Source organism: Lepisma saccharinum, chromosome 4 (genome assembly GCF_977018435.1).
Source record: "Lepisma saccharinum chromosome 4, izLepSacc3.1, whole genome shotgun sequence".
Lineage (NCBI taxonomy): Eukaryota > Metazoa > Arthropoda > Insecta > Zygentoma > Lepismatidae > Lepisma > Lepisma saccharinum.
This window is the reverse complement of record NC_139232.1, coordinates 58,484,539-58,509,990: the sequence shown is the minus strand read 5'-3', so window position 1 is coordinate 58,509,990 and position 25,452 is coordinate 58,484,539. Positions and strand designations below refer to the sequence as shown.

The window sequence follows — 25,452 nt, the reverse complement described above, 5'->3', positions numbered from 1 at the left end:
AATAGACTCAATTTGTAGGTATATGTTTCATGCAGTTGTGCCTGTGCGATATCTGCCTTTGTACGAACGTCATACTCTTTGCAGGAGTTGTCGGATTTCATCAACCTTACTGCAACCAACTAGTAAGGCTAATCGGGACTGGACCTGCAGTTTAAAGTGGGATCCGAACCACTACGTGCCTCCACCGGGTATCCTGCTGCATATGAACGCACATTTTTGATAATAAATTACTGGACAATAATCTAACTAAACGTAATCCATCTCAACCCAAAAAATTCTTATAATATTAGGAGAACTAATTAAAAACACTATATATATATCCAACAAACAAAAGAACCAAAACAATAGAATGACCCTTATTATAATTCCCCATCCAATATAATTAATAAGTATAGATGGACACTGGCCTCCTGAAAACTTCTCTATGTCCACTGCCCCTAATTTCTTGTGGCTTAGACTTTAGAGGAATGTTATACAAACGTTCCAAATTATTTACTTAGAAAACTTGACTTTTAGATTTGATTTTTTTTATTTAGCGTCGCTTTTCTTCCACTTTTAGCTAATCGCGCTTTGAGGATGAGTAATGATATGATGAAATTGATGAACAGACACTCACAAAGAACACCTATGCCCAGGTCGGGATTCGAATCCAGGAACCCTGGCGTTGTAGCGCGCTCTGCTCACCAAACCGCTTTTGCATGAAGAGTCACATCCACATTCATCTTTTTTAGCTGTTATACTTGTAGAGAAATACAGTACATTATGTATATATTTAAATATAGGCCTATATAATTGTAATTACCGAAGGACGAATCTTGATAGAAAGCTTCTATTGCAAAGAAAAGTAGGAGGATCTTGTTCGATCCAAGATTGAAGTTGTTCCGCGGAAAGTCTGGCCCAAAAAGCACCCCCTCGGAAGGATCTAAATTTATATCTTCCGCCCGTTTCTGACAGACGAGAGAGAAAGACACTGCCAGAAAGGGGGAAGAGAAAGGAGCGAAAATAAATAAAGGGTGAGGATCAGGAACCGAGCAAGAGAAGGTAAGTGAACTCGCGAGGACGTGGAAGGAAACAAGAACTAATGGTTGTCTAATTAGATGATTCCCTCCATCGTGTTTGCCTTCTCAGTCATCGGGTATTTTTGCTCCTGGATCCAGAAACGACGTTCCAGAGAGTCCAGAAGGTTTTGCCCCTGGGGATGTCATTTTGAGGTATTGGTCCGCGGAAAGTAGTTCCCTTAAAGCACTCATCCGACCTGGCTTGTTCGTTCGGCAAACGGATTGGACGGAATACTAAGTTCTTCGCGGCTTTATTTATGCTTTGTTCGAAGACAAGCCTCTTCTTCAAATGAGGCCTGTTTCCATTTGTGGATCTCCCTCTGTAGCAGCTCCAAAGTGGCTGAGAGATTAAAGTACCTCTCGAGTCAAGAGCGCTATAATTTACAAGAAGAATGCGTTCCGCAACAGGGTTTTTGCCACAAATGATTAGCGAAAGTGCAGGTACCTGTTAACTTGCCTATTTTTCTAATAAAAAGAATATAGTAGAGCTGTAATTCTCAGCCTTTTTGATGATGTTCAATTTGAACAAAATCTTGACATTCAGAAATGTCCTTCTTCTTCACATTTGGATCTTTTTAGTGTTGTAACCTACATAATTGAAATCTAACTAACTCATGCATGACAAATTGTCTGCAGACATTAAATTATAACAAAAAAGTGTTACTTAAGGTATATTTACTAAATGGTGCAGACATTTTTATTTGTGTTTGTATTTTTGTTATTTTACGTCGCTTTTATTCAACTTTGGGCTAATCGCGACGACAAGTGATGTTTAGATGAACTTGATGAAATTACTCGCAAAAAACACTCATCGAACCCGAACTCGAAACAGAACTTCGGTGGCGAATTGGCCACTTAACGCCCTCGGTCACAAAGCCGGCAATTTCTTATTCAAAAATTGCAAATCTATCCAAGAATAGCTTGCAGTTCCTGAATCTCTATTCGGTTTACAAAGATTTGTCATACCAGTAGTACATACATGCACTGTTCCCAATTCCTTCATCAATACATTATCAACGGGGAATTCTTCAGTTGTGAACGAATTTTGGAGCCTGACAAAACAAATTCACAGGGAAAATCCGCTGGGTTTTCTCCTTCATATCAAGCGTTGTTTTGAGTCCAGTTTAAGCTCAGATAAGATCTTCGGAGTTGGACCTACGGTTTAAAATGGAGTGCCTCCAGCGAGTACGAACCCGGTAACTCTAGATTACAAGATCAGAGTGTTACCACTGCGTCATCGGCGAGGCACATGAACCCCTTGTAATTTAACCTGTGACTGTAACAAGCTCGTTTTATAAATCTTATTACAGATTTAACAGCGCTCACAATTTCAAAATATTCAAATGAGCTCCAAACATTCGACAAACGTAGGTCTGTTCTTTGTACAACGAAGCTAATGTGTGCCACTTTTGGCTAAAAATGCGAAGATGGGGATGAGTGATGATATGATGAAATTGATGAATGGATACTCACAAACATCCATGCCCAGGTCAGGATTCGAACCCGGGATGCCTGGCGTCGTAGCGAAATGTGCTAACCACTCCGCCACGGGGGCTAGCTGAAAAAAAGTTTGTTTGTAATAAAAAGAAAAGAAAAATCTAGTTTTTGGTAACCAAACATTTGTTTAATTAGGCGCAAACAAATTATTTTCTTCACCAATACCAAATTCTTTTAGTAATCGAGCACATTTTAGTTACGGAAGAAATTTGGCCAAGATTGCATTTAGCAAAGGCTACGAATAATTTTGTTCGTCTTTGCCGAAAAGCTTAATCAAACGTGTTTTATTGAAGTTTTTATTTGTAGACAGAAATACTCGAAATGTGGGGAGTGCGGATGGTATTCCCCCAGCTAGGAAAATGTACACAAAGCATTCCCCCTCCCAACTCTCCCTTTGTCCACGCGTTAAAACATAGGCGCATCCTTGTAGCTAGCCTTAAGGTTCAAGCAAACATCCCCACACTTAAGAATTTCCACGTCGAGCACTGGTAAGCATGTAGCATTTGTAGCATCTTTCGGGACATCAGTCAACAGTTTGAAGCAAACTGTGCTTAAACTTTGAATGCAAACATCTACTTGCAAAGATGATCTGCAAACGTAATTTAGAGATACCTTTATACTTTGTTATACCAAACTGGAAGGGCTGGTGAGTGCAGTCTTCTGATAAGAGCCAGCAATCATGTTTTCGGTAGTAAAACCGGGACATTCAGTTACGGCACATTGGAGAATGTTACGCAGGAAACTGGGGCATTATCTTGCATTCATATTAACAGCTGAGTCATGTGTTATTGAAGAACCAGCGATAACATCTGATGGTACTGAAGGCACTGTAAGCGAAATACACACTTGCAGCAAGTGAGAACAATGTCATGCACAAAGCGGAACACATAACGTCGTGAGAAGGTGACAGATTATGGGGAACTGACCTAGCAGGACAATGCCAATTGCCTGCCGTAACTCACCTCCCTGCAGAGTGGAGCTGTAAGAAGAAATAAAAAGTTCCCGGAAGGGAGCGATGTGAAGTTGTAGCAATAGGTGTCGAGGAAACGCCATCTTTCGGATTTTATGGAGCATGGACCATTGGACACAAGAAAGCGAGGAAGCATTCTTTCTCTCGCATTTCCTTCTCCTTGGGTGGCGAATTTTAAGAGGCATTCGAGCTATTGGCTTCGCCATTTTCAAAATGTAACTTTGCGAACCAAGAAAAACCAAGAGTGAAAATCTATGTTAACCATTATGTATTAACGCCGATACAAATTTAAAACGGCCTTCCCGATGGCGTAGTGGCAATGTCGTGGCCTTGTAATCAACTGGTACCGGAGGCTCATTGTTTTTTCGGGTAGCACTATAAACTGTAGCCCCAGTCCCGGATAGCTATAAAGTGAACTTAAAACAGAAACTAAAACACAAAACCAGAAACGCTTCGTGGCGGAGTGGTTAGCACAACATGCTACGACGCCATGGGTCTCGAGTTCAAATCCGGGCCTGGGCATGGGTGAACTTTGTGAGTGTTCCTTCATCGATTTCATCATATCACCACTCATCTTCATCGTCGCGTTCAGCCTAAAGTGACAGAAAAGCGACGCAAAATAATCAATAAATCAAACCAATTAAAACGATTACACTGTTTCCAATAAATCCAAAGAACTCTGTCTATTAGACATGCAGAATAAGACGAACATCTCGGAAACAGACACAGGGGCGTACTCCAAACACTATTGCAATGTTCCTTAAATGGGCGAAACAGTGTTAATTAATGCACATGACTAATGGGGACAATGACAACCAACGTGAAGTTACGAACTTCCTAAGAGTCTGAAGATTTTATGCTTAAGCCAAGCGTCAGGTTAACCTTGCAGCAGGTTTTCGCATATGTAGATCCAAACGTGCGCGCAGAATATAGTTCCACTCAGACGGGTTCTATTCCGACACAACTTCATACTTGCAAGAAAACAGTTATTTAATTTGTAAAATACGGACAAAATAATACATCTATTAGCAGGTGTGGACTTGATCGATTGCAATCACTGTGCAGACGAACTTGGATCCACAGATTCGCCAGATGGAGTTTGTATTGCGCTGAGGAATCGCTGAAGCCCAAGTGCGAGTCGAGCAAGACTGAATACGTTGCAGAGCGCGTGGAATCCGTGATACCAGTGTTGCACATCCCACTATTTTAACCCTATGTTTATTGTGATTAATAATCGTGCTATACAGCGGCGAGAATGGCTGAATCGAGGTCTCCTGTTCAGCGAGTGTTATTGTGGGCTTCAATCGAAGGGAAAAGCTCTTCAAATCAAGCAAGTTGTTTAAAATGCATAATCCTCCTTACAGAAACAAGATCAAAGTAAAACAGGGCGTGAGGTGATTTGCCGTCAATGTGCGCACGAACTGTATCCCTGGTGTTGAATGATTTGCGGTTTGAGTTTAGGAAGGGGAAACTATTGTTTGCTGTTTGACGACAAAAGAATGTCCGCGGTATTACAAGATAACCCCGTGAAAAAAAACATGTTTATTATTTGGACCAGATGCTTTAACTCGGTGAGGGGAGGGGCGGGAGTGTACATGGATTTTTTTTTATATATACCACCGTGCAAAACCACCGCCAGGGCTGAAGAAACCGACGAGAAAGGGAGAGGGGAAGGGGGAGGCTTATTGTTTCACCCACTGGCAGCAATGAAGTCATTGTTGAAGGCGCATATTTACTGTTCCGTGCAAAGAAAGGGACGGGTGATTATCAGCAAGAAATGGACAGACCAATATTTGAATCCTGGTTTAGTGAAATGATTCATAAATTGAAACCAGAATAATAGCAACAGACAATGCACCTGATTGTATGTATATATCACCAATAACAAATCATGCTTTTTTTTGGTGGTATAACTTGACGTGCGTGTGTCTTACAGTAACCAAGTTTTTCATAAATGTATTTTTTTATAAACCAAAAACAATAATTTGTCATTAAATTCAAGAGGGCCTATCGTTGTTTACTTATATATATATATATATATATATATATATATATATATATATATATCTTTGTTTATTTTTATTTTTGCGTGCTCAAAATATACACACATGCTCATGGGCGTCCGGAAGGGGGCAAGGGAGCCGTGGCCCCCTGGAAAATGAAAGTCAACCAAAAATTATGTATTTCACACACATAATTTCATTTTAGCCACAATAATGTGTGTTAATTATTGCATTAACACAATAAATTCAAATTTAAGCAATGTTTTTCTAGGGAACTACACTCTTTTTGGGGAAAATATGACTTGTTTGCCCCCCTGGAAAAAAAATACCTTCCTTGCCCCTCCCTGAAAAAATCCATGCACATGCTCTCATGTTTCGAAGATATTTCGCATTTATATTAAGTAATGGCACATTTTTTAAATAATTTATGCGCCGAAAGTACTTCTAAAATGTTATGTTTCAGGAGACAAAAAGAAACAAAAATACATTTCGCTTGACATGCATGCGGGTTTTGATGTGTTCTGCGGTTGGCAATACTGTGGATTTGCTCAGTGTCTGCGATGTAAGCAGCTCGGCGGTTGAGGCAAGACTGGCACGGAAGATTCTGAGCTCAGTTCTCGCGCGGATTGATACATAAAACCTGCTGCAAACTTAGCCTGACGCGCGGCTTAGTTAAACCGATTTTCTGCTTTAGTGTATAACTTATCGTATCTTTCCAATGGGAGAAATTTCTTGTTACACTTGTGCCACCGGATCTAAAGTAACTCCAGGCATTCTCCTCATTGTTTGGTGGAATTATCTGGCGGAGAACACCCATTGTTCGCGAGGCTCGTTCGATTTCTGCACATGCAGCGTTTTGTCGTTACAGAGATAAGGAAATGAGATTTAGTCTTATCTCCAACCACTTTCCTAAACTCTGGCGCAGTTCTGCTCTCCCCAGAATGGAAAGAAAAGGGGGGAAACGAAGAAAACTAAGTTAGCAAGGGCTTGAGAAGTATCAGCTGGGAATCGTGATGGAAAATACCTCGAAGCAAATCGAGGAAGGAGAAAAAATCTTCGAAAATAGACATTTTTCAAGAGCGTGGGTAGGAAGCAGATAGAGGGAAGGTAAGAATGGGGGGAAAGGGTCGTTCGTTCTGCGTTCAGGAGTTCTGCCGTTTGGTGCGTTAACGGCTCTCGTAACACAAGCACCGTCGTTAATTTAATTTTATGTTGCAACAAATAACACACTTCGATCTGTTTAATAGACTGTGGAAGGGAGGTAACCTGAAAACAAAGGGAATTCATTGAAGTTCACACTGAGTGAAATGTGTGTCAATCGGCGTCTATTAACATTAGACTTACAGCAACAAACGCTGAATTAAATTTGTTAATAAGAGTATTTCTCTTGAAACTTCTGGGTTAGTCAATGAACACTAAGAACGAGTGTGAAAATATATTTAGGAAACTAGGAAAACAAGCGTCCTATTGGGTACGAGGGTTCTGACCCTGTTACGTCACATAATCGATTTTAGGTTTAGCATTTTTCGTCCGATTACACATGATTGTATTTTCTGTGATTATGAAGATACAGCGATAGCATGCTCATGCAATAAAGAAAAGAGTCCAGAAATTTGTTTATCTACCTTACAAATGTTCTGTGTGGCGATTTCTCTGTGTAAGTCGTGTGTCAACGTCCAAAGGAAATTGAAATGAAGAAGAACGAATGTTTCTTTTTATAAATATATTATGACATTAGGATCTTAAAGGTTTTTCTTAAATCTCAGCGCTCCGAGCGACCGGAATTGTACGAACGCAACGCAGCGTTCAGACAAGCAACTCTGTGGTTTGGAATTGTAATGTCTGCACTGCTTTATCGGAAAATGAGTAGCTTGACTTGATTTTCATCCCCGCCCCGCTTTTCGCGTTGTGCCGTTCGCGATTGTTAGGGTTATGATTATATAAATAAGGTTAGTTAAAGTGTAGTGCACAAGTATGTAAATAGTTGCTTTTTCTCCTTCATACAGAGAAGAAACAAGTGAACCTAATATCACGATATCAACATGTGTTAATTAAGGTGATCTCCTACCCCGATGAGGTTTTGAGCAATTTCCTAGTAAGCCTGTGTAATAAGGTGGAGTGAAAAAACTTTTATTTTTATTTTTATAAGCTAGACTATGGAAAATGTGCCATTTGTCCATAGTAAGAATCCTGCAAAATCATATTATTTTCTGTCAACTCTTTGATCGCCCTTCACCTTATTGAAATAATTGGCATTTTAACCCTTTTTATGACTTTGTAGCTTGATTCAGTTTGATTTCAGCATGGCTTATTAAGTAGCGAATCTAAGCGAGCTACTTATTGAAAAGGTTTTGGCCATCTTAAGCTTACCTATACATTGTATGGGGATATCCTGAGGATAACATGATGTCCCCAGGATATCCCAAGGTCATCCTGGGATAGCGTGTGTTGTATAGTAGGGTGGAGTGAAAATTTTTATTTTTTTTTTATTTTTAGAAGCTAGACTATGGAAAATGTGCCATTTGCCCTATTGCTTACCTATACAACACACGTTATCCCCAGGATGTCCTTGGGATATCCTGGGGACATCATGTTATCCTCAGGATATCCCCATCCCCAGAACTTCCATTTTCAGAGAGTTGGCAGTTACAAGAGATATTTGGCGCTCCACGAAACCTACAGACCAATACTCTGCCGACCTACACCGGTCTCATGAAGAAATATATTCAACTGCGACCAGACCTGAGGACGGACAATGGAAAACACCCATCATTTTTGTACATATCTCACAAACTGTGCTATGAAGTGGAGGAGATCTGGGAAAGGGCCTCACTTCCAACAGTAACTCACGCACAAGCGATTGAAAAACTCAGATGGTTCCACGACAATACAACACAATCCTAAAAGTCTACAAAGGGAAAAAAAGGATCAACCCAACTACCAACGGAGACTCTTGGACTTTCGCGACAGAGGTAACAGTCTGTTTGATCTCAGCAAATACAAGTGCTTCGACATGGTTTCCAACTGCAAATGCGCGAAAGAATTCAAAGTTCCGGCAAAGGAACGCCATTTCCTTCAAGACCGGAGAGGACCAAGAAAGACGATAATCGGTGGTATAGATCAAGAGGAGACATCAAAATTGAAGAAAAAGCTGAAAGAGAGGAAGTCAATCTCGAACGAATGAAGAAGCAGACGACCGTTGAGAGTAAAGGTCAAGTCGATTCTGCCGACAGTGCTGAAGATGACACGTGCCCGTCGGTCAGTGCCACTGGCGATGAGTACATTCCAGATACAGAATCAGTCAAGACAGCCAAAGCAGAATCGCCAATGTAAGAAAATGACAATCTCTCTACCTTCACTCGCTAAAGCTTGCGATCGGATCTGAGTCTCGGATAGATCGGCTGCTGTATTAGCAACATCAGTTCTGCATGATCTTGGTCTCGTGTCGCCAATCGACCGATCTAAAGTAATCGATCGAAGCAAGATCTGCCGAGAACGCAGCAAAACTCGTAAGGAACTCCAGCACAATGATGACCAGTTTGACCACATTCGCACTGGCATAAGGCAGTATTCTTTGATGGCCACAAGGATCAAAGTTTGACACAAGTTCTCGGCGACGACAACAAGTAACACAGAAAAACCCTCACGGAAGAACACATAAGCATCATCACAGAGCCTGGTTCTTTGTACTTCAGCCACACGACTCCGCCATCAGGCTCCAGCAAAGACATAGCTGAGTCAATAGTCGCTAGTTTCAAAGAGAGGAATGCGCAGACAGAGAACATTAAAGTTGTAGGGTGTCACGGCACAAATGTGAACACGAGACACACAGCGGGCGTTATCCTCCGGCTGGAAGAATCCTTGGAGCATCCTCTGCAGTGGCTGGTATGTCTGCTCCATGCCAATGAGCTGCCCCTGCACCATCTATTCCAGGCACTCGATGGCACGACTACAGGCCCGCACGGTTTCTGTGGAGATATCGGAAAGCGGCTAGTGACGTGTAGCGAACAGCCTGCCTCCTCATTTGCACCAGTGCAGCTGACCGAGCAACTGTCCAACGTTGACCCGAAGGAGTTGAGCACAGATCAGCGCTATCTACTGGAAATGTGCAATAGCATCGGCAAAGGTGAATGTAGCGTCAATCTGGCAATGCGAAACCCAGGTTGCCTGAATCACTCACGATGGATAACGACAGCCAATTGAATCCTCCGATTGTATGTAAGCGACATGGAACCGTCAGAGAATCTGAAAAAGCTGGTGACGTTCATCATTCGCGTATATGCTCCAACGTGGTTCGCCGTAAAAGCCCACTGGTCACGCAAAGATGGAGCTAGGCACCTTCACCAGATGCTCGTCAAGTGACGATACCTCAGCCCTAAGCACAAGAAGATCGTTGAACCCGTCATTCATGGCAATGCATACTTCGCTCACCAGGAGAATCTGCTCCTGGCCATGATGACGGACCATCGACCACACATACGTGAGCTGGTCCTGCTACGAGTGATAAAGGCCAGAGCTACAGCAGACCCCAGTGGACAAATACGGAGGTTTAAGGTTCCCGCAAAACTCAATTTCGACGCTGTGGAATACTTCGACGTGATCGACTGGGCTATCTGCCCTATCTCGGACCCTCCCGTAATCAAGGCAATGACGGACACTGAGCTCAGGGATCTCATCACGACGGAGGAGACTCCAACTCTCACCTTCTCAAAATTCCCCACCCACACACAGGCTGTGGAAAGACGGGTGAAGCTGGTGACCGAGGCGGCGAAAGCTGTTTGTGGACAGAAATCGCGAGATGGCTTCATCCGTGCACGCATCGCTTCTCGACAGCTAATGCCGACGTTCGAGTCGAAACGTGACTTCTCTCACTTCACCTTGTAACTGTTTGTGGCATTTGATTGCATTAACTGAGTTTTAAGGTGACTAAACTGACTAATAGTCACTATTGACTGACTATATCGTTATATCGTTGTAATGTCGCTTAGTATTGCAAAATAAAAGGTTGCGAAGGGCGATCAAAATATTGTTCAAAAGTCTTGAAATTTTTACACAGTGTTCTATTGATCTATTGGCACTTTTTGACATATCTAGCTAATTGAAATTCAAAAAAAAAAATTTTTAGCCCATTTTCACTCCACCCTACTGTGTAAGCTTATGGACTAACTTTGGTCACGATTATCTCCAGAACCAATTGACAGAAAAATTTCAAATTTTACCTGGCCACTGAGAACGGACGTATCAAGAGAACCACTCTTTGATATTTTTATTTACCGGTATTGCTGCTTCTACGTCCCGAAAATCCGTTAATCAATTTTACTCTTGAAATATCCTATCGTTTCACTATTCTTGACAGAGTAAACCTGCAGAGAACTGAGTCGGCTCTCCATGAAACCTTGTTCGCAACTAATGAGATAGGAGGAGACGGGGGAGGCCAGAGGAAAAGGTACCGGGTGATTCTGACCTACATGTTATTAACTCTTTGGCTCAATAGCCTTTTTAGGACGAAACCGTGTCAAGCAGTGTTCATTGTTGCGTCACCCATAAAGTTACATCTCCACTGATAGCCGACTTCGTCCTCAAGTAGTACCCCAATGTTCTCACGTGGTTGGATCAATACGAAATTCTAGAATCGAACCGGGAATCTCTTGCGTCTAAAGCGCGAAAATTTAGCAGCACCAGGATCCGCTCAACCTCTTTGATTTCTACATTAAAGTTTTTCTTTCACCAATCCTTCCGTTCACTGCGTCATTTGTTACCTCATCTATCCGTTTTTTCACATCCTTCTCGATACCAACATCCTACATACTAGTGTCGGATAGTTTGCGAAGGATAGAAAAACTGTAGCCTATTCATCTCACGAATGCATTCAAATATTACCCCTTTACCCGTTGGTGCAGAGTGGAGCGTCTTGTAAAGCGCTAAAGGACTTAGAGATAGCTCTTATATACCAAGTGAATGATCCTAGAGCTTTTAACTTCTTTGCTCGGTAATGCAGCAAGGCGCAACTCAGCTTTTTCTCCCTTTTATTTCTCGACAAAGCTTTCCTCTCTTCCTCGTGGGAGCACTGCTGACGTCAGAGCCGAATTCTGTCGACGGCAAACAGTGCACTCTTGTAAATTGACGGCGCGGGATTACAGATTCGTTATTATATAAAAAAGAAGAAAAAATAAGCCGAGAAAACTAGGTTGCGCTCCGAGGCTTATTGCATTTGGTAGCTTCCTCTTTTCCATCTTTGTGGAAGAAAGAATGATTCATGGACTCCGTCTGCCTTCTCTGCCAAGGGAGCACGCTGGTAGCTAGGGAGATTCCTTTTTCTTCGGTTTATGAAAGGTCGAGAAGCACTTTGTAGAATCTGCCTGGTACAGGTCAGATATAAAAGCTACTAGATTGCGAATTAACTGAGGAGGGTCATGCCAGGAATCCTCCGCATCCTTGGCAACAACAACAACAACAACAACAACATCAAAGCTATCTTCCTTCTAGGAATTCTTTAATCTCTCCCGTAACATTATAATGGGCATAAATACAGTATGTTCCTAGCACAAAACATTTGGTTGTGCTATCTAATTATATTCTTTATTGTTTCCTCTGTAATCTAGTTCATACTCTCCCGATAATCAACGTCAATTCTTGTTCAAAAGGTGTTTTGTCGTTGTACTCTACATCTAATGCCAGTTCTTTTTCAATAAGTGAGTCTAATTTTCTATTGGGTCATAACCTTAGAAAGTTTTCATTTAACTACAGAAAGTTTCGAGAATATACGATATGTATGGATGGATGCTCAACTCCTCTCTAGTGATATAATATAGCTTCAGAAACCAATGTTTACTGTGCATAAAGTGGACTTAAAACACAAACTCAAACGAAACAAAAGAGACCGATGTTCAGAAAAACTTAAAGTTCTCACAAACTGCTTGGTCACAGCGAGTGCAAAAATAAAGAACGAAAATAATATTTATAATAACATAAAATATAATATTTCCTGTTATAAACATAATAAAAAATAAAATATTCGACAGGTAGAATTCAAATACCACTCAATCTGACACACACATACATATACACATATATATATATATATATATATATATATATATATATATATATTTGTGTGTGTGTGTGTGTGTGTGTACCTCCTCTCCTCTCCTCTCTCTCTCTCTCTCTCTTTTTCTATCTATCTATTTATCTGATAACACTGGCACCACCTTTGTGCAAGTAGCCTACTACATGCATATTTCTAATAGATACAGTATTTTCATTCAATTTCCGAATGCGAACTTTATCATATCGTCTCGTGCTTTTAAACATCATGAGTACAGTAAATGACAACTTACCCTGACTATGAGGAAACCTCCATCTTAGTATCAAGATATTCATTCTTAGCAATATTTTAAGTACATGTTCCTGTTGATTTTCTTTATAAAAATAATAAATAGAGTACAGGATAAGGTTATCTACAGTGTTTCAGGGCTTCTGTTATGGAGCATTAACTGCTTTCGGAAGTTCATATGTTCAATTAAAATAGTTCCATGAAATCAGCTTTGTTCTAGAGCGAGACATCTATGCAAGTATTTGGAAAATTCTGTAATAAATGGATAAATAATGAAAATGCTTTAGAACCAACAATGGAAAGTAAATACTGGGGAGATATATTCATATATTTCTATAATGTTACTTTTCGTGTCCTTGTGTCCCTCCCGAAAAGATAGTGGATACAGTTGTAAAATATAACATAACCTATACAGTTTCAGTTTATGCTTGAATTCGGTACTAGATGGCATCCACCTCCCTCCCCTCCCGAAGAAAGAAGGTTGATTCGTGCACTGCATGAAGCATTCAGGAAAATGATTGTCTCTCTCTCTCTCTCTCTCTCTCTCTCTCTCTCTCTCTCTCTCTCTCTCTCTCTCTCTTTGGCAGTCGGATCAATGAGGTAAATTTTTTAAATTAATGTTCTCATTGTACGTTTCTTTTCTGGCTCTTTAGGATAGTCGCGACATTGAGGATCAATGATGATGATCTGTGCTACTCACACCCATATCCATGCTAAGACACAAACCTGGGACCATCAGTGGCAAAATCGCGAGTCCAGCATTCAACGCGCTCAGCCACGGAAACCACCTGAAGGTGGGGAGTTAAAAGCTATCATGAAAATTATCACATCTTGGGATATTTTCTGACTATATCTCTGCATAAGCGACTTTCTGAATGACATGATAAGCTTTCGCTGTAGCCGAGGTTGAGAATGTGTAGTTCTACCTCCACGTCCACTGCACGCATTACACGTACTTTTGCATGGTAATTCAACTCGTTCTGTCAAAATATATTAATGAAAAGATGGTCTAATTAATCTTCAACCACTCTCTTTCTCTCTATCTCTCTCCCTTTTTTATTCACCTGCTGACACAGACATCTGGTAGAGATAATAATCCCCAGCGTCCCATCATCCGTGTGCAAAAAAGCTTACACGCGGGACCCTTTATCCTCTGTTCATGACCCACTTCATTCGAAAAATGTATTTTAATTAGGTCCCTGAACAGAGCAGGCGCCAATGGCATCAAAGAGGTGAAAACGGCGAATGTGCTCGGTCGGAGGTTACCAAGGAGAGGGGAAGTTATTAAAGAGAGAGAGAGAGAAGAGGTAAGTTTGAAAGAGTTCTCGACTGCCCTTCTCGTTAGAAAAGTTAACTGAATTTGCTTTCGCATTATTTGCACGTTTCTGCGCTTTCTTTCCGTTCTTAAGTCTGCGTCTTTAACATTTGTATTTCACAAGTCTGTGTAAGCTTACGTGTTAATTGTGGTCACGATTATCTGGAGAACCTTTTGACAGAAAAGCTTCAAATTTTACCTGAGCACTGAGAAAGGATGTATAAAGAAAACCATTGTTTGATATTTCAATTCACTGGAAAATGTACACTAAAAATTTTGATTGTTTTTCACCTTTCCGGACACATGGAGATCCTGCTGCCACCTAGTTGGCTTCCCACGGAACCTCAATCACATTCACATTTAATGAACTGGAGCTTCTTTTCTTAACAGATGATCTCGGAAGGCATACAACCGATTTCGAGCATAAATAGCAGGGGTAAAATGCCTTTTATAGGGATATTTATGAAAATATAGATGGAAAAGAAAAATAAAGATCAATAACATAAAGAGACAACATGTAGTGATTTCCACTGTTTTTTTTTGTAAATGCCGTCAATCGAAATATTATGCGTTGTATGAACGCTGGACTTTGTGTGGCATGTGTCAGCCTACCGGACAAAAATATTACTGTTTTGCTTCTTCGCCTCAAGTTAGTTCATCTTATGCTCGAGGATGATGTCGCAAAATTTGCCAATTGCATTTTGAGAGTGTGCGCATGATCTTGAATGGGCCCGTGGCGCTGCTTCTGCTGGTGACGTCGATTGCGACTGTCCCAACCCGGAGTTGATTGGATCTTTTGGCAGTACGTATGCAAGGACCCGGGTTCGAGTCCCGATTTATTGAGTTGGTGTTTTTAAGTCCACTTTATGCACAGTAAGGCTAATCGGGACTGGACCTACATTTTTTAAAGTGGGATTCGAACCACTATGTGCCTCCACCGGATATTCACGACGCTACCACTGTCATTGGGGAGACCCAAAAAAGGGGGGGGGTCGAGTCCTGATCGAGTCTGCATTTTCCTCAAGTTTCTTCTCGAGCGAATTTTATTAACAATTTCTTAAGAACTCGACGTCGGTAACAGTTCCGCTTAACCCTCTTCGATCAAATTGATCTCAATTACAAGGTCTGCTAACAGTTCCAAAATAGTAGAGACTTACAACTCTGGAATTAACAGCCTATTACCCTTAATGAGTGTTGTGGTGAACAAGCTTGGGCCTGCAAGCAATTCCACTTTTCTAGAATCCCATTGTTTCTCGCAGCACCCCGGCGTGACGGTTGGGTGCGTGGGACCGTCTTCCGCACAAGACGGTCCCAAGCGTGACGGTTAGGTTACAAGCCGTGAAGCAGAAGGCTTGTCAACATCTCTGACACAATCCGAAAAGCGACTTCTGATGGAGAAAGTTCCATGTTAGATGGACATAAATTTGCTTCGAGTATAACCAGTGAAGGCAATGGACGAAGACCCTCTCAGAATGAAACAATTGTTTTAATCCAAGGGGCACTAAACAACTGAAAGTGAGTGTCTGTATGGCTTCTGCGACGTATACAGTGACAGATCCAGTAGATGAAATGCAGTAGTCTGTGAGCAGGATGGTCGGAGGAGGAGAAAAACTGAGCATTAAGGTTATGGGGGTATTATTTTACTGTTCTGCTTGGGAATATCACACCTTCCGATGGTGTACAAAAACACATGAACGGAAAAAGGACAGGTTGAAGATTTGGTTGTGTTAGGAAAACTCGAAACTAGCTTAAAAATCAACTTAAGAAACCGCTCCCATTTGCAACATACTTCTCCATGCTATGATTTGTTTCTTTCAGTAGTAGTGCCCGTTCCGACGATATTGCTGGTGCGAAACTGTCACTCTTCGCCTTAAGGTTAACTGATTCTAGATTTTAACAGAAATAGGTCAGCATGTGTATCGATTACAACTTTCTGGTGACAGCTATGGCGAAGGAATATTACTCTGAAATCTTAGGATTAGAAACGATTTACCAGGAAAATATCTGCAGCCGACGGTAAAAGGATATTTCTGCACCAGTAAGGGTGACAAGAAGCAGCATTTTTAATTAGTTTAAACGGAGAAGAGGTTCACAAACTCAAATCACCGAAAATCATCACAACTCCAGTCAACAGTTAATACTACAAATGATTATCCTGGGATGGGATACATTGTCTCATCTTGTTACACATGAAGGAAAAATATAACGTAGAATAAGTTTGAAATTACATGCATATTTAGCTCCATAGCTTTTGAACAGAAAACACTAACAGGCTTGGCGAGTACAAAAATATACAACTCATGTCCATAGAAGATAGCTGGGGAAACAATTATAGATGTTTGTTTCAGGTCTGGCATTTAGACTAACAATATTTATACGTAACACCCACCGCCACCAAACCTTTTCCTGAAACTAGTATGAAACGAAATTTTGCCACCCCAAATTCGTACGTCATCGGCCTAAAACTGACATTGAGAGTCATACTTAAATTGAGAGCAGTGGCGTGCCAATGGGGGTGGGGTGGGGTCATAACCCCCCATTTGGCCCAGTTATCCTAAAAGATGAAAGTCAGAGACAGGAAAAGATGGAACTATGAGGGCTGACTACTAAAAAGGAATACGTAACCCTCCACCCCTTCGAAAATCCTTGGCAGGCCACTGACTGAAAGAACTCCTCCGTCTCCATTTTAAAGTTTGGAATGTAATAAAGCTTGTTGCCTGCTTGTCGCATTGTAAGTTCCTCTTGCTGAAAGAATATAAGCAAGCAGTGATAGACCTTTCAATCTTGCTTTACGTGAGATGGAGGAAATGAACACTGGTGCCGTAACCACATGTTAACTTCCTCGAGCCAACAGAGGCGTACAGCTAGGGGACGCCGTTAAACCTCCCCAACACGCCACATGATCCTCCAAGTGCAGAAACGCTACATTGGAGCACGTTCTAAGAAAGAGACTACCTCGTCGTATGTTCCAGTTTCAAGACTGTGTCAAATTGCGGCTGGAACGTGTTACAAACTGGTCTCTTTTTATTCTCTTTCCGAGACACTTTGTGTGTATGCACGCGCGTGCTTAGCGTTGCATTCGCCGGGTGTTCAGTATTCAAGAGTCCAGAGTACAAAGTGCAGTGCCATGTCGTATTTTAACCTAGAGGAAGGAAGGAACGCTGAAAAACTGTCTCCAGTGCGAGCGAGGAAGCTTGGTTTGGTCCTAAGAGATTCCCTTTCCTCTTTTTTTGCCCCGTTCTTGCATGAATCTTTAAAAAGGCTGTTGGGAGGGGAGACCAGCGTGTGGAAAGGGCAGCGGAGTGTGACTCTCCTTGCAGGAGTGTTGGCGGATGTGTTATCATGGTTGCAAACCCTGTTCAGATGTGGCCATGTTTCGGTAGCAATGTTGCTTATCTCCAAGTTTATTCTTTTAAAAAAGAGAAGCGAACTAGTGATATATATATGACAGATATTCGGCACCAGCAGTTGAGTGAATCCCTTGCAATAATTCATTACAGTCTCTTGGTTCACGGAAAACCAAGATAATCCAGGTTGTTAAAAGTGCCCTCAACTATCAACTCCACTTTCGAACACAATTCGCTGTCATAGGTGGACACCCTCCGGAGGATAGCTCACTCTCAACCTCCTAAAGACTTGTAAACTAAGATTGTATGAGGGTGAGGGCGAAGTCAAACTGTGAAATTTTGAACCAAAATGAACTCTGTTCCCTGCTAAGAACACCCTACCTTTAAACTGCAATCCACACAAATATATTTTAAATCAATACTTTAATCTGGACGTAGAGAGTTGCATGTTCGAGTCCGGTCTGGGGTCTGAGCATTCATTTATGTTGTCCTTTCATCAGTTGCATCCTATCAATGTACCTCATTGCCGTGATTAGCCCAAAGAGGTAGAAATGCGACGTAAAATAAGAAACAAACACAAGAAAATAATTAGGTCAGACACGAATCATTACATCTTGGTCATTGCAATGAAAAATGTCCAACATGTTCATAATGTTGTTTTTTATTATTATTATGCCGAAATGTTTTTCTTTTGCATTTTTTTAATATCGTTACTTTTACTCATACACACAATTCCACGCATGCATGTGATTATTATGATCGAAAAATACGATCAGTGATTGCGAGTAACAAATAATGAATGAATTGACCATAGTGACTAAAGGGATCGAATAGAAAGGGTATGGCTTTTGCAACATATGTCTAATGATAATTGTATTCTTGAATATTGTAGCTGAATAATATTAGATTGATTTATTATTAGCTCATTTGTCACTCGAGCACTTTATAATGAATTCATTCGCGTTGTTATGTATCCAAATACAAACTGATATGGGCCAGGAAGGGTCTCTGAACCTCCCTGGAATAAGAAAAGGCTACTTATTCTCTTCTTTATTTTCTTTGTGACTCTTTTCTGTTTCTCTTTTTATCTTCTTTTTTCGGGCTTGGTATCTCTTTCTTTGTGCATCCTCCCTTTCTTCTTGATCATTACTTTTTCTATGCTTTCTCTGCCATTTTCTGTCTCATTTTATCTCTCACTCTCTCTGTCTCGTTTCTTTCTCTGCCATTCTCTCATCCTTCTCGTTTCTTTTATTTCACTCTCATTCTCTCTTTCAGCTCTTCCCTCTCTCTGTCTGTCTTCTTTCTTTACATGTGTGCCTCTCTCAACCTGTCTCGCTTTCTTTATATTTCTTCATTTCTGTGTGTGTGTGTCTCTCTCTGTTTCGTTTCTTTCTCATCCTTCTGTATCTCCATCTGTCTTTTATATTTATATTTCTTTCTATCTCTCTCTCTCCCTATCCTTCTCGTTTTCTCTTCCTCTTTTCCGTTTCTATATTTCTCTGTCTCTCTCCCTCATCCTGTTTTGCATATTTTCTTTTCACCTACTCTCTATCCCTTCTGTATGTCTCTTCTCTACCGCTCTGTCTGTTTCTGTGTGTGTCTTAAAGTGTCTACATTCTAATGGCTCGTAAACATAACACCAATTCGATAAATTGAAAGAATTGGAAAAATGCAAGGTAAAGTGAACTTGCATCGAAGTTCCAGTACCGTCTCGACAGAATTTCCTGACGAGAGAAAGTCTTGTGTCCCACGCTTGTTTACATTCTCGTAGCACCGGAAGCTCCACAGCGCCACCTTCTGTCAGCGCTCGCTGCTCGAACGAAGTAGTCTGGGAGCGTGTGTGCATGTGTTCGAGCGTAATAGGCCTGGCTCATTGCACATCGACCAGCTGGCTGCGGCGCGGCTGTGGGGGACAAGCAGTTACGATTAAACCGCCATTCTAGTGCGTCGTGCGACATTCAACTTGCTGCGATATTCTTTTGTTTTGTTTTCGTTTCGTCGATTTTTTTTCCCCACGCGGACTCGGTTAGCGCCTTTATCTGAAGTTTTTGGTTTGTTTTGCCCTTATGGGGGAAACAATGCTTGCTTGGGTGATCGGAGAAGAAAGTTGACGGTGAATTCGCTCATTTTTCAGTACCTTTTTTTTCTGCTTTCGTTTCTCCGTAACAGATTAACGCGAGCGGAATCTGATGCAGTGTGCAGTGTCGTTTCCCAATGCCCAGTTGGTGATGCGGGACCTGTGATTCAAGAATTGGGTCTGCAGAACTACGGATAACGTAAAGGAAGTGTTGAGAAGCGCGACACAGAGAACAAATCGAAGGATATTATTTTCCACGACAGTGCGCGCGTGTGTGCAGCTCGACACATACTGGAAACCACGCTTTTTTCGTGCGTGATTGTGTTTACTGTGAAGTGACCAGTGATATAACTCTGTGCAGATCGCAGAGGGTGTGAAACAAACAAAAACAAACGCCAAGAAAACAAAGAAAAAAAACCGAACGCATTCCGTTTCGTTTCGGAGACAGGGTGTGCCATAAAAAACCGCCAAGCTGAAGAGCTCATCGACAAACACCACAGATATGGAGAATTCCCTGACGGAGTCTGCCCCCATGGCGGAGTTTGACAAATCCCCGCCTAGCCCTAACGGCGACAACCCCTCGGACGACCTCCCCCCGCCGCCGACAACAGTCACGGTCACCCCGAGCGACGGGCTATCGAGTGGTGGAGGGGGTGGATCTGGTAGTGGCAAAAAGTAAGTAAAAGTTTGTTTTTATGTTGTCTGCATGTGCTATATTTTGTGCCAGTGTGTATATATGGTGTGTTATGATAAGAGCAAGCTTGTTAGAAAATGCAGTACTGTGTGTGCTCTGAAGAACATTTCAACATGCTTTTTCGAGGCCCGCGGCTAACTCGTGAGGCCACACTTTCAATTAAACCATATTCTCAATGTTATGGTGGCCCTTTTTAAAGGGCGGTTTTCCCCCCAGTGGACTCCCCCGCAGACAAGCTCTCGCCAATTTAGAATTCTAGTAACGACCTCCATGTCATTCATAGGCTTACTATTGCATCGATTTATTCATTCAGTGTTCAACAAGAAGATTATGAAAGTCACGAATACATACATATTGCATTTGGTTTCGATTATGTGGTTATGATACGTCGTGTAATCAAAATTTCTTGCACGTTACCTGTTTTTTACAGCATTCTCGTAACACGCTGATTTTCTGCAAAATTGCAAAAGATTAAATGGATGTTTGTTATTTTATCCGCTTATCATTGTCCACACATCGCGGTTAACTTAGTAGAAATGGGCGGCGTAAACTAAGGTTCCAATGCTTGTAGATCAGAAACGATTGCACGCATGTTGACTGTTGAAGTTTCCTGGTTAATCATGTTAATAACATGAAGAAACAACATCATAAATGAGGAAATAAGGTCTATCGTGAAATTCGTTATAGTAAGAAACTACTTTCAAATAAAATTAAGATAGTACTTTAAGATCCAATTGATTATGAATATAATAATACTAAAGAGAAATAACATTTACATAACTTCATTACAATAAGAAAAAATCGTCAGGTGTGACATCTCAACGGATCTATTATTACTGGGTCTCAGAAGTTTATGACCTAAACATTCTCAAAAATGACCTATCAAGATTAGATTATTTATTTCATACGTGACAAGAGGGTAATTTGTTCGAATAATTCGACACGGCTATTGAAATTGAAGAGGAAACAATTACGTGCTATTCTAATTTATAATTGTGGCTACATTCAACGTTAAGTTTTCTCATCTTCCTTCAGTTCAGAAATTGTATATTAGTTGTCACTGAAATGAAACATTCATTACATGTAGCATGAAATGCGAAAGAAAGATAGATTTCGTCAATCATCTGATTGTATTTCTTATACCGTTGACCTATTAGGAAGTGAGGTCATGGTTCATTTACATACATACTTTAATGAAATGGAGTACAGTCTGATAAAAGGAGTATCTTGTGACTGTTCCAAAATTAACGAATTCATTATTTTCATTTCTGTACACAGCACGTAGAGAGTGGCGCCAGGGAGGGGGCTGAATGGGTCATCGCCCACTCAAAATGAGGCTGGTTGGCCTTTCCAAAACATAATAGGCAAATTTAGTGTTAAAATAAACTGACTGGTTGATTTGGTTACTTTTCGTTGCTTTTCTTTCACTTTCGGCTAATCGCCACGACGAGTAACATTGGTGATAATGGAATTGATGAGAAGACAATCACAAACGCACATGGACTTGACACAACGTAGGCCCCACAGAGGATGGCTCTGACGTGAGTCCAATCGCCAGAGCCTCGTTAGTCCAGGGTGTAAAACGTGGAAGTGAGGTTGACACTTCTGAAAATACCACTCATTAAAATAAAATTAAATCTATAGATTACAAGATTTGAATCCGGAATCTCGAATTTCGAAGCATGGTGTCCTATCCCCTGGATCATGGATAACACTTTCTCAATGCAACATTTGAATGTGCATAATTTTATTCCAATACTTATACCTCCTATTATTGGAAAATTCACCTTTGTTTGGATTATTCTGAATATCAAAATATATATATATTTATTTGAAGCTGTGGCCCATGCAAATCTTAGACTTAGACTTCCCAGTGGCCCTCCCACGCTAAAACGTCTGCCGCTGCCGCCAGAACACAAAACCATCTTAATCCTTTTCTGACCCTGTTGGCATTGGGGCCACTGCCCTACTACAATCCACCCTTGCTATCGATTGCATTAGATTCCTCTCAGGACTAACCAAAACTTCTTTTCTTTTTATGATGTTTCTGTCACGCTGACTTTTAGAGAAGGTTTTTGTGCCCGATTCCTTTCCACGAGAACAGAACAGGCTGCATTGGTCTTGTTAGCGTCACGAATGGTTGCCCGCATTCCATCTGCACCTTCTCCAACAAAGTAAACAATAGCTGAAGTAAGTTAAAAGTTTCTCACGGAAGTTTATTAAAACTTGATTTTTGTAGAGGGAGCGAGAGGGAGCTGGAAAATAGTTCAATATCTTTGAATGGTAAGCTCCACTTCTCTACTGCAGTAGATCGTGCCGGTGACTTATTTCTTTTAGACATAACAGCGAATCATAACAATTTTCCCGTCACGCACATTTCATCACCGTGAACTCTGATTTCTTGTTCTTTTCCAAAAATAATATTTTTAAAATAATTCAGAGTAACCTGTTAACATACTTAGATTTTGAAGAAAATTGGTTTAATTCTTTTATTTAGGGGATAGAGGTCAAATAAGACTTGAACAGTAGAAATAGCAACAACAATTATTATTATCGTTATGATTGTTACCTCTCACAAAAACCTAATTTTGAAGTTTTGAAAACCGTGAAACCATTTATTCTGTGGGGCCTCCCCGATGGCGTAGTGGTAACGTCGTCGCTTTGTAATAAAGGTGTCCTGGGTTCGATACCCGGTGGAGGCACATAGTGCTTCGGAACCCACTTTAATCTGTAGGTCCAACCACGATTAGCTTTCCTGTGCATAAAGTAGGCTTAAAACAAAAATAATAAACTAGTTTATTCTGTAAGTTAAATGGTAAGATATGAAAATATTTTATTTATTTTCCTGTATTTTACAGTCAATTTTTAGTTCTATCACATTTTTCTTTTTACTTTGGGAATTCTGTTCGAATACAACTAAACGAACTGTATTTCTGTTTTAACAATTAAAATAACAAGCTATCTGCCTTTTTTTAATTTGAAATGAACAATACCTATTTCCAAGGGGTTGAAGGAAAGGTTCTACCTACCCCCACCGGACGCCTATGGTTTTCAGTCTACTTTATACACAGACTAATCGGTACTGGATCAACAATTCTAAGAAGGATACGAACCACAATGCGCCTTCACAGGAATTGCAGATTATAAGACAATAGCTTTAACCACTTATAATTAATTTGTGAAAATCATGAAAATTAGTAATTTTAAACGACTCCTATTCTGTTTTCAGTACAAGTAGTCATTGACGGTACAGGAAAAATATAGCGGAAAAGGAGAGCTGGTATTTCTTTCCGGTGGTAGTCACATTTTACATACCCAAAAATGTTAATAAATACATATTTGGTCTCTTGTTTATAAGGGGCGTTCACCCCTTGCCTTTTTTTGGCTTCGTCGCTGCTTATACCTATTATAAGCTCAAAATAAATCCATTTTGTGTTACTCTTTCCAAACTTTAAAATAAACTACTGGTACCATCTTTGAGGTTACTATCGCATAGGAAGGTGTAATTTTGTCACAAATTATCATTTATACTTTCTTTTAATTGCTCTTGTAAATATTTATTCTTAGTAAAGATATTCCGAACAATCTAAGCTTGTAAAATAATTTATGCATGTTTTATTTCACGTGGCGTGCATTTATAACGTCGCGTGTGTATTCCTCCCGTCGTCCACAGCTATACCTGCCTGTTCCGTCTTCTAACTGGCGAGGAGTGGCGGGCTCTAATAATTACGGAAGGAAACTGGAAATATTTATGTAGAACTGGCGTTTCGTGAGGGGCAGTGCTCAAATTAAGGGAGGGACGGAAGCGTTCGTCTCGCCCATTAATAATAACAGCAGTCAAATCAAGATCTGAGATCTGATTAAGTCAACTTGCATGAGCTAAAGATATTGGATTCTGTCGCATGAAATAATTAGGTATGTTTCATTGAGTTCTTGTTCCAAAGTAATGTTGTAAACTCTATATATATCTTAATATCAGTCTCTCTCTCTCTCTCATACACACACACATACACATATATGTATATTTTAACTTTTAGTTTCTTAGATATTATACGAGAAGAAAAATAACACGCATTTCCTAAATTAAGTCTGCTTTTAATTTCCTCTTTAATATCACTTTTATTTGTTAGTTTTAGGTTCTAAGTATCCTACTTGAATTTGAAGACTGATTCAAACTAGTTGTTATCAATAATTAAATTTTGATTATTACCTAACACTTGGTTTCGGCCTGTAAGCATATATCATTGCGATATCCCTAGAAGTTGGGAAAATATCTGCATTGTATATTTCCCAATTGGTAATCCATTTTCACTATCGGAGCCATTTGAAAAATCAAGAATTGTGTGAAGAAGACGCATTGCAATTTAAATATTGCTATATAAAGGAAGTGAGTAAGTAAGCTAAGGCTGCATATTTAGTGTTTGAAGGTTTACTACTTGCAAAAAAAAAATAAAGGTATTTCGGAGGGGTTTGAAGCGCCCTTCTTCGTAGTAAAGTATGTGGAAGATTCTTTTAAATTAAGGCCTCTAATTGGTAAATAAAATAGCTTTCTTGTTACCTTGAAATCAAAATTCGATACCAAAGAATTGTAATAAACTGAAGAAATGCTTACAAAGCTTTAATTACTTTTCCTAACAACTTCAGTGTCATGCTTTATTTATAAGCTATATAAACACACATAAATTATTAATAAAATTACTATTAAAAATGAGAATATAAAATAAATATTAAAATAATTAGAATGTATTATTAATTGAATGTTTAGAGAACCACTCCTTCATAATATATACACATGGAATAAACACAGTATATTCCTCGTTTAACATAATGAAACACTGTTGATTCTACTCTCTGTAGCCTAATGTCATGAATTAGAATTAGGCCTACGCAGCACTTCAATACCAGAGCATTGGGCATGAAAATATGAAAACCTTTTTTTGGTTATACAGGCTATTAAACTTCCCCAATTCGTAATACAGATCGTAATGTTAGAGGCTAGTATCAAGTGGATGATCACGAAGTTGTTGCATGAAAAGAATTGCAAGTTCATTTCTAAAAGGAAAGGAATGTGTGACCTTGGACAAAATATTCAAGCACGAAATAACATTGCATTGATTCTGATTCTTGTTTACATCTCGATCATAAATATTTCTGAGCT

General features: G+C 40.2%; 1 protein-coding gene across 7 annotated transcripts in view; it reads left to right on the top strand.

Moving 5' to 3' along the window:
- Positions 1-25,452, top strand: part of nemy (cytochrome b561 family member no extended memory) — a 316,467-nt gene that overhangs the window by 127,692 nt on the left and 163,323 nt on the right. For 2 of the 7 annotated variants that reach the window (XM_083120539.1, XM_083120542.1), the window contains exon 1: positions 19,389-20,275. The exons of 1 other annotated variant lie outside the window; for it this stretch is intronic. In XM_083120539.1, the coding sequence (XP_082976665.1) occupies positions 20,103-20,275 (173 nt within the window). In that variant the 5' untranslated portion in view covers positions 19,389-20,102. Of the gene's footprint in view, positions 1-19,381; positions 20,276-25,452 lie in introns of those variants that run through there. 4 more of the 7 variants (XM_083120538.1, XM_083120537.1, XM_083120540.1 and 1 more) reach the window with 4 other exon arrangements.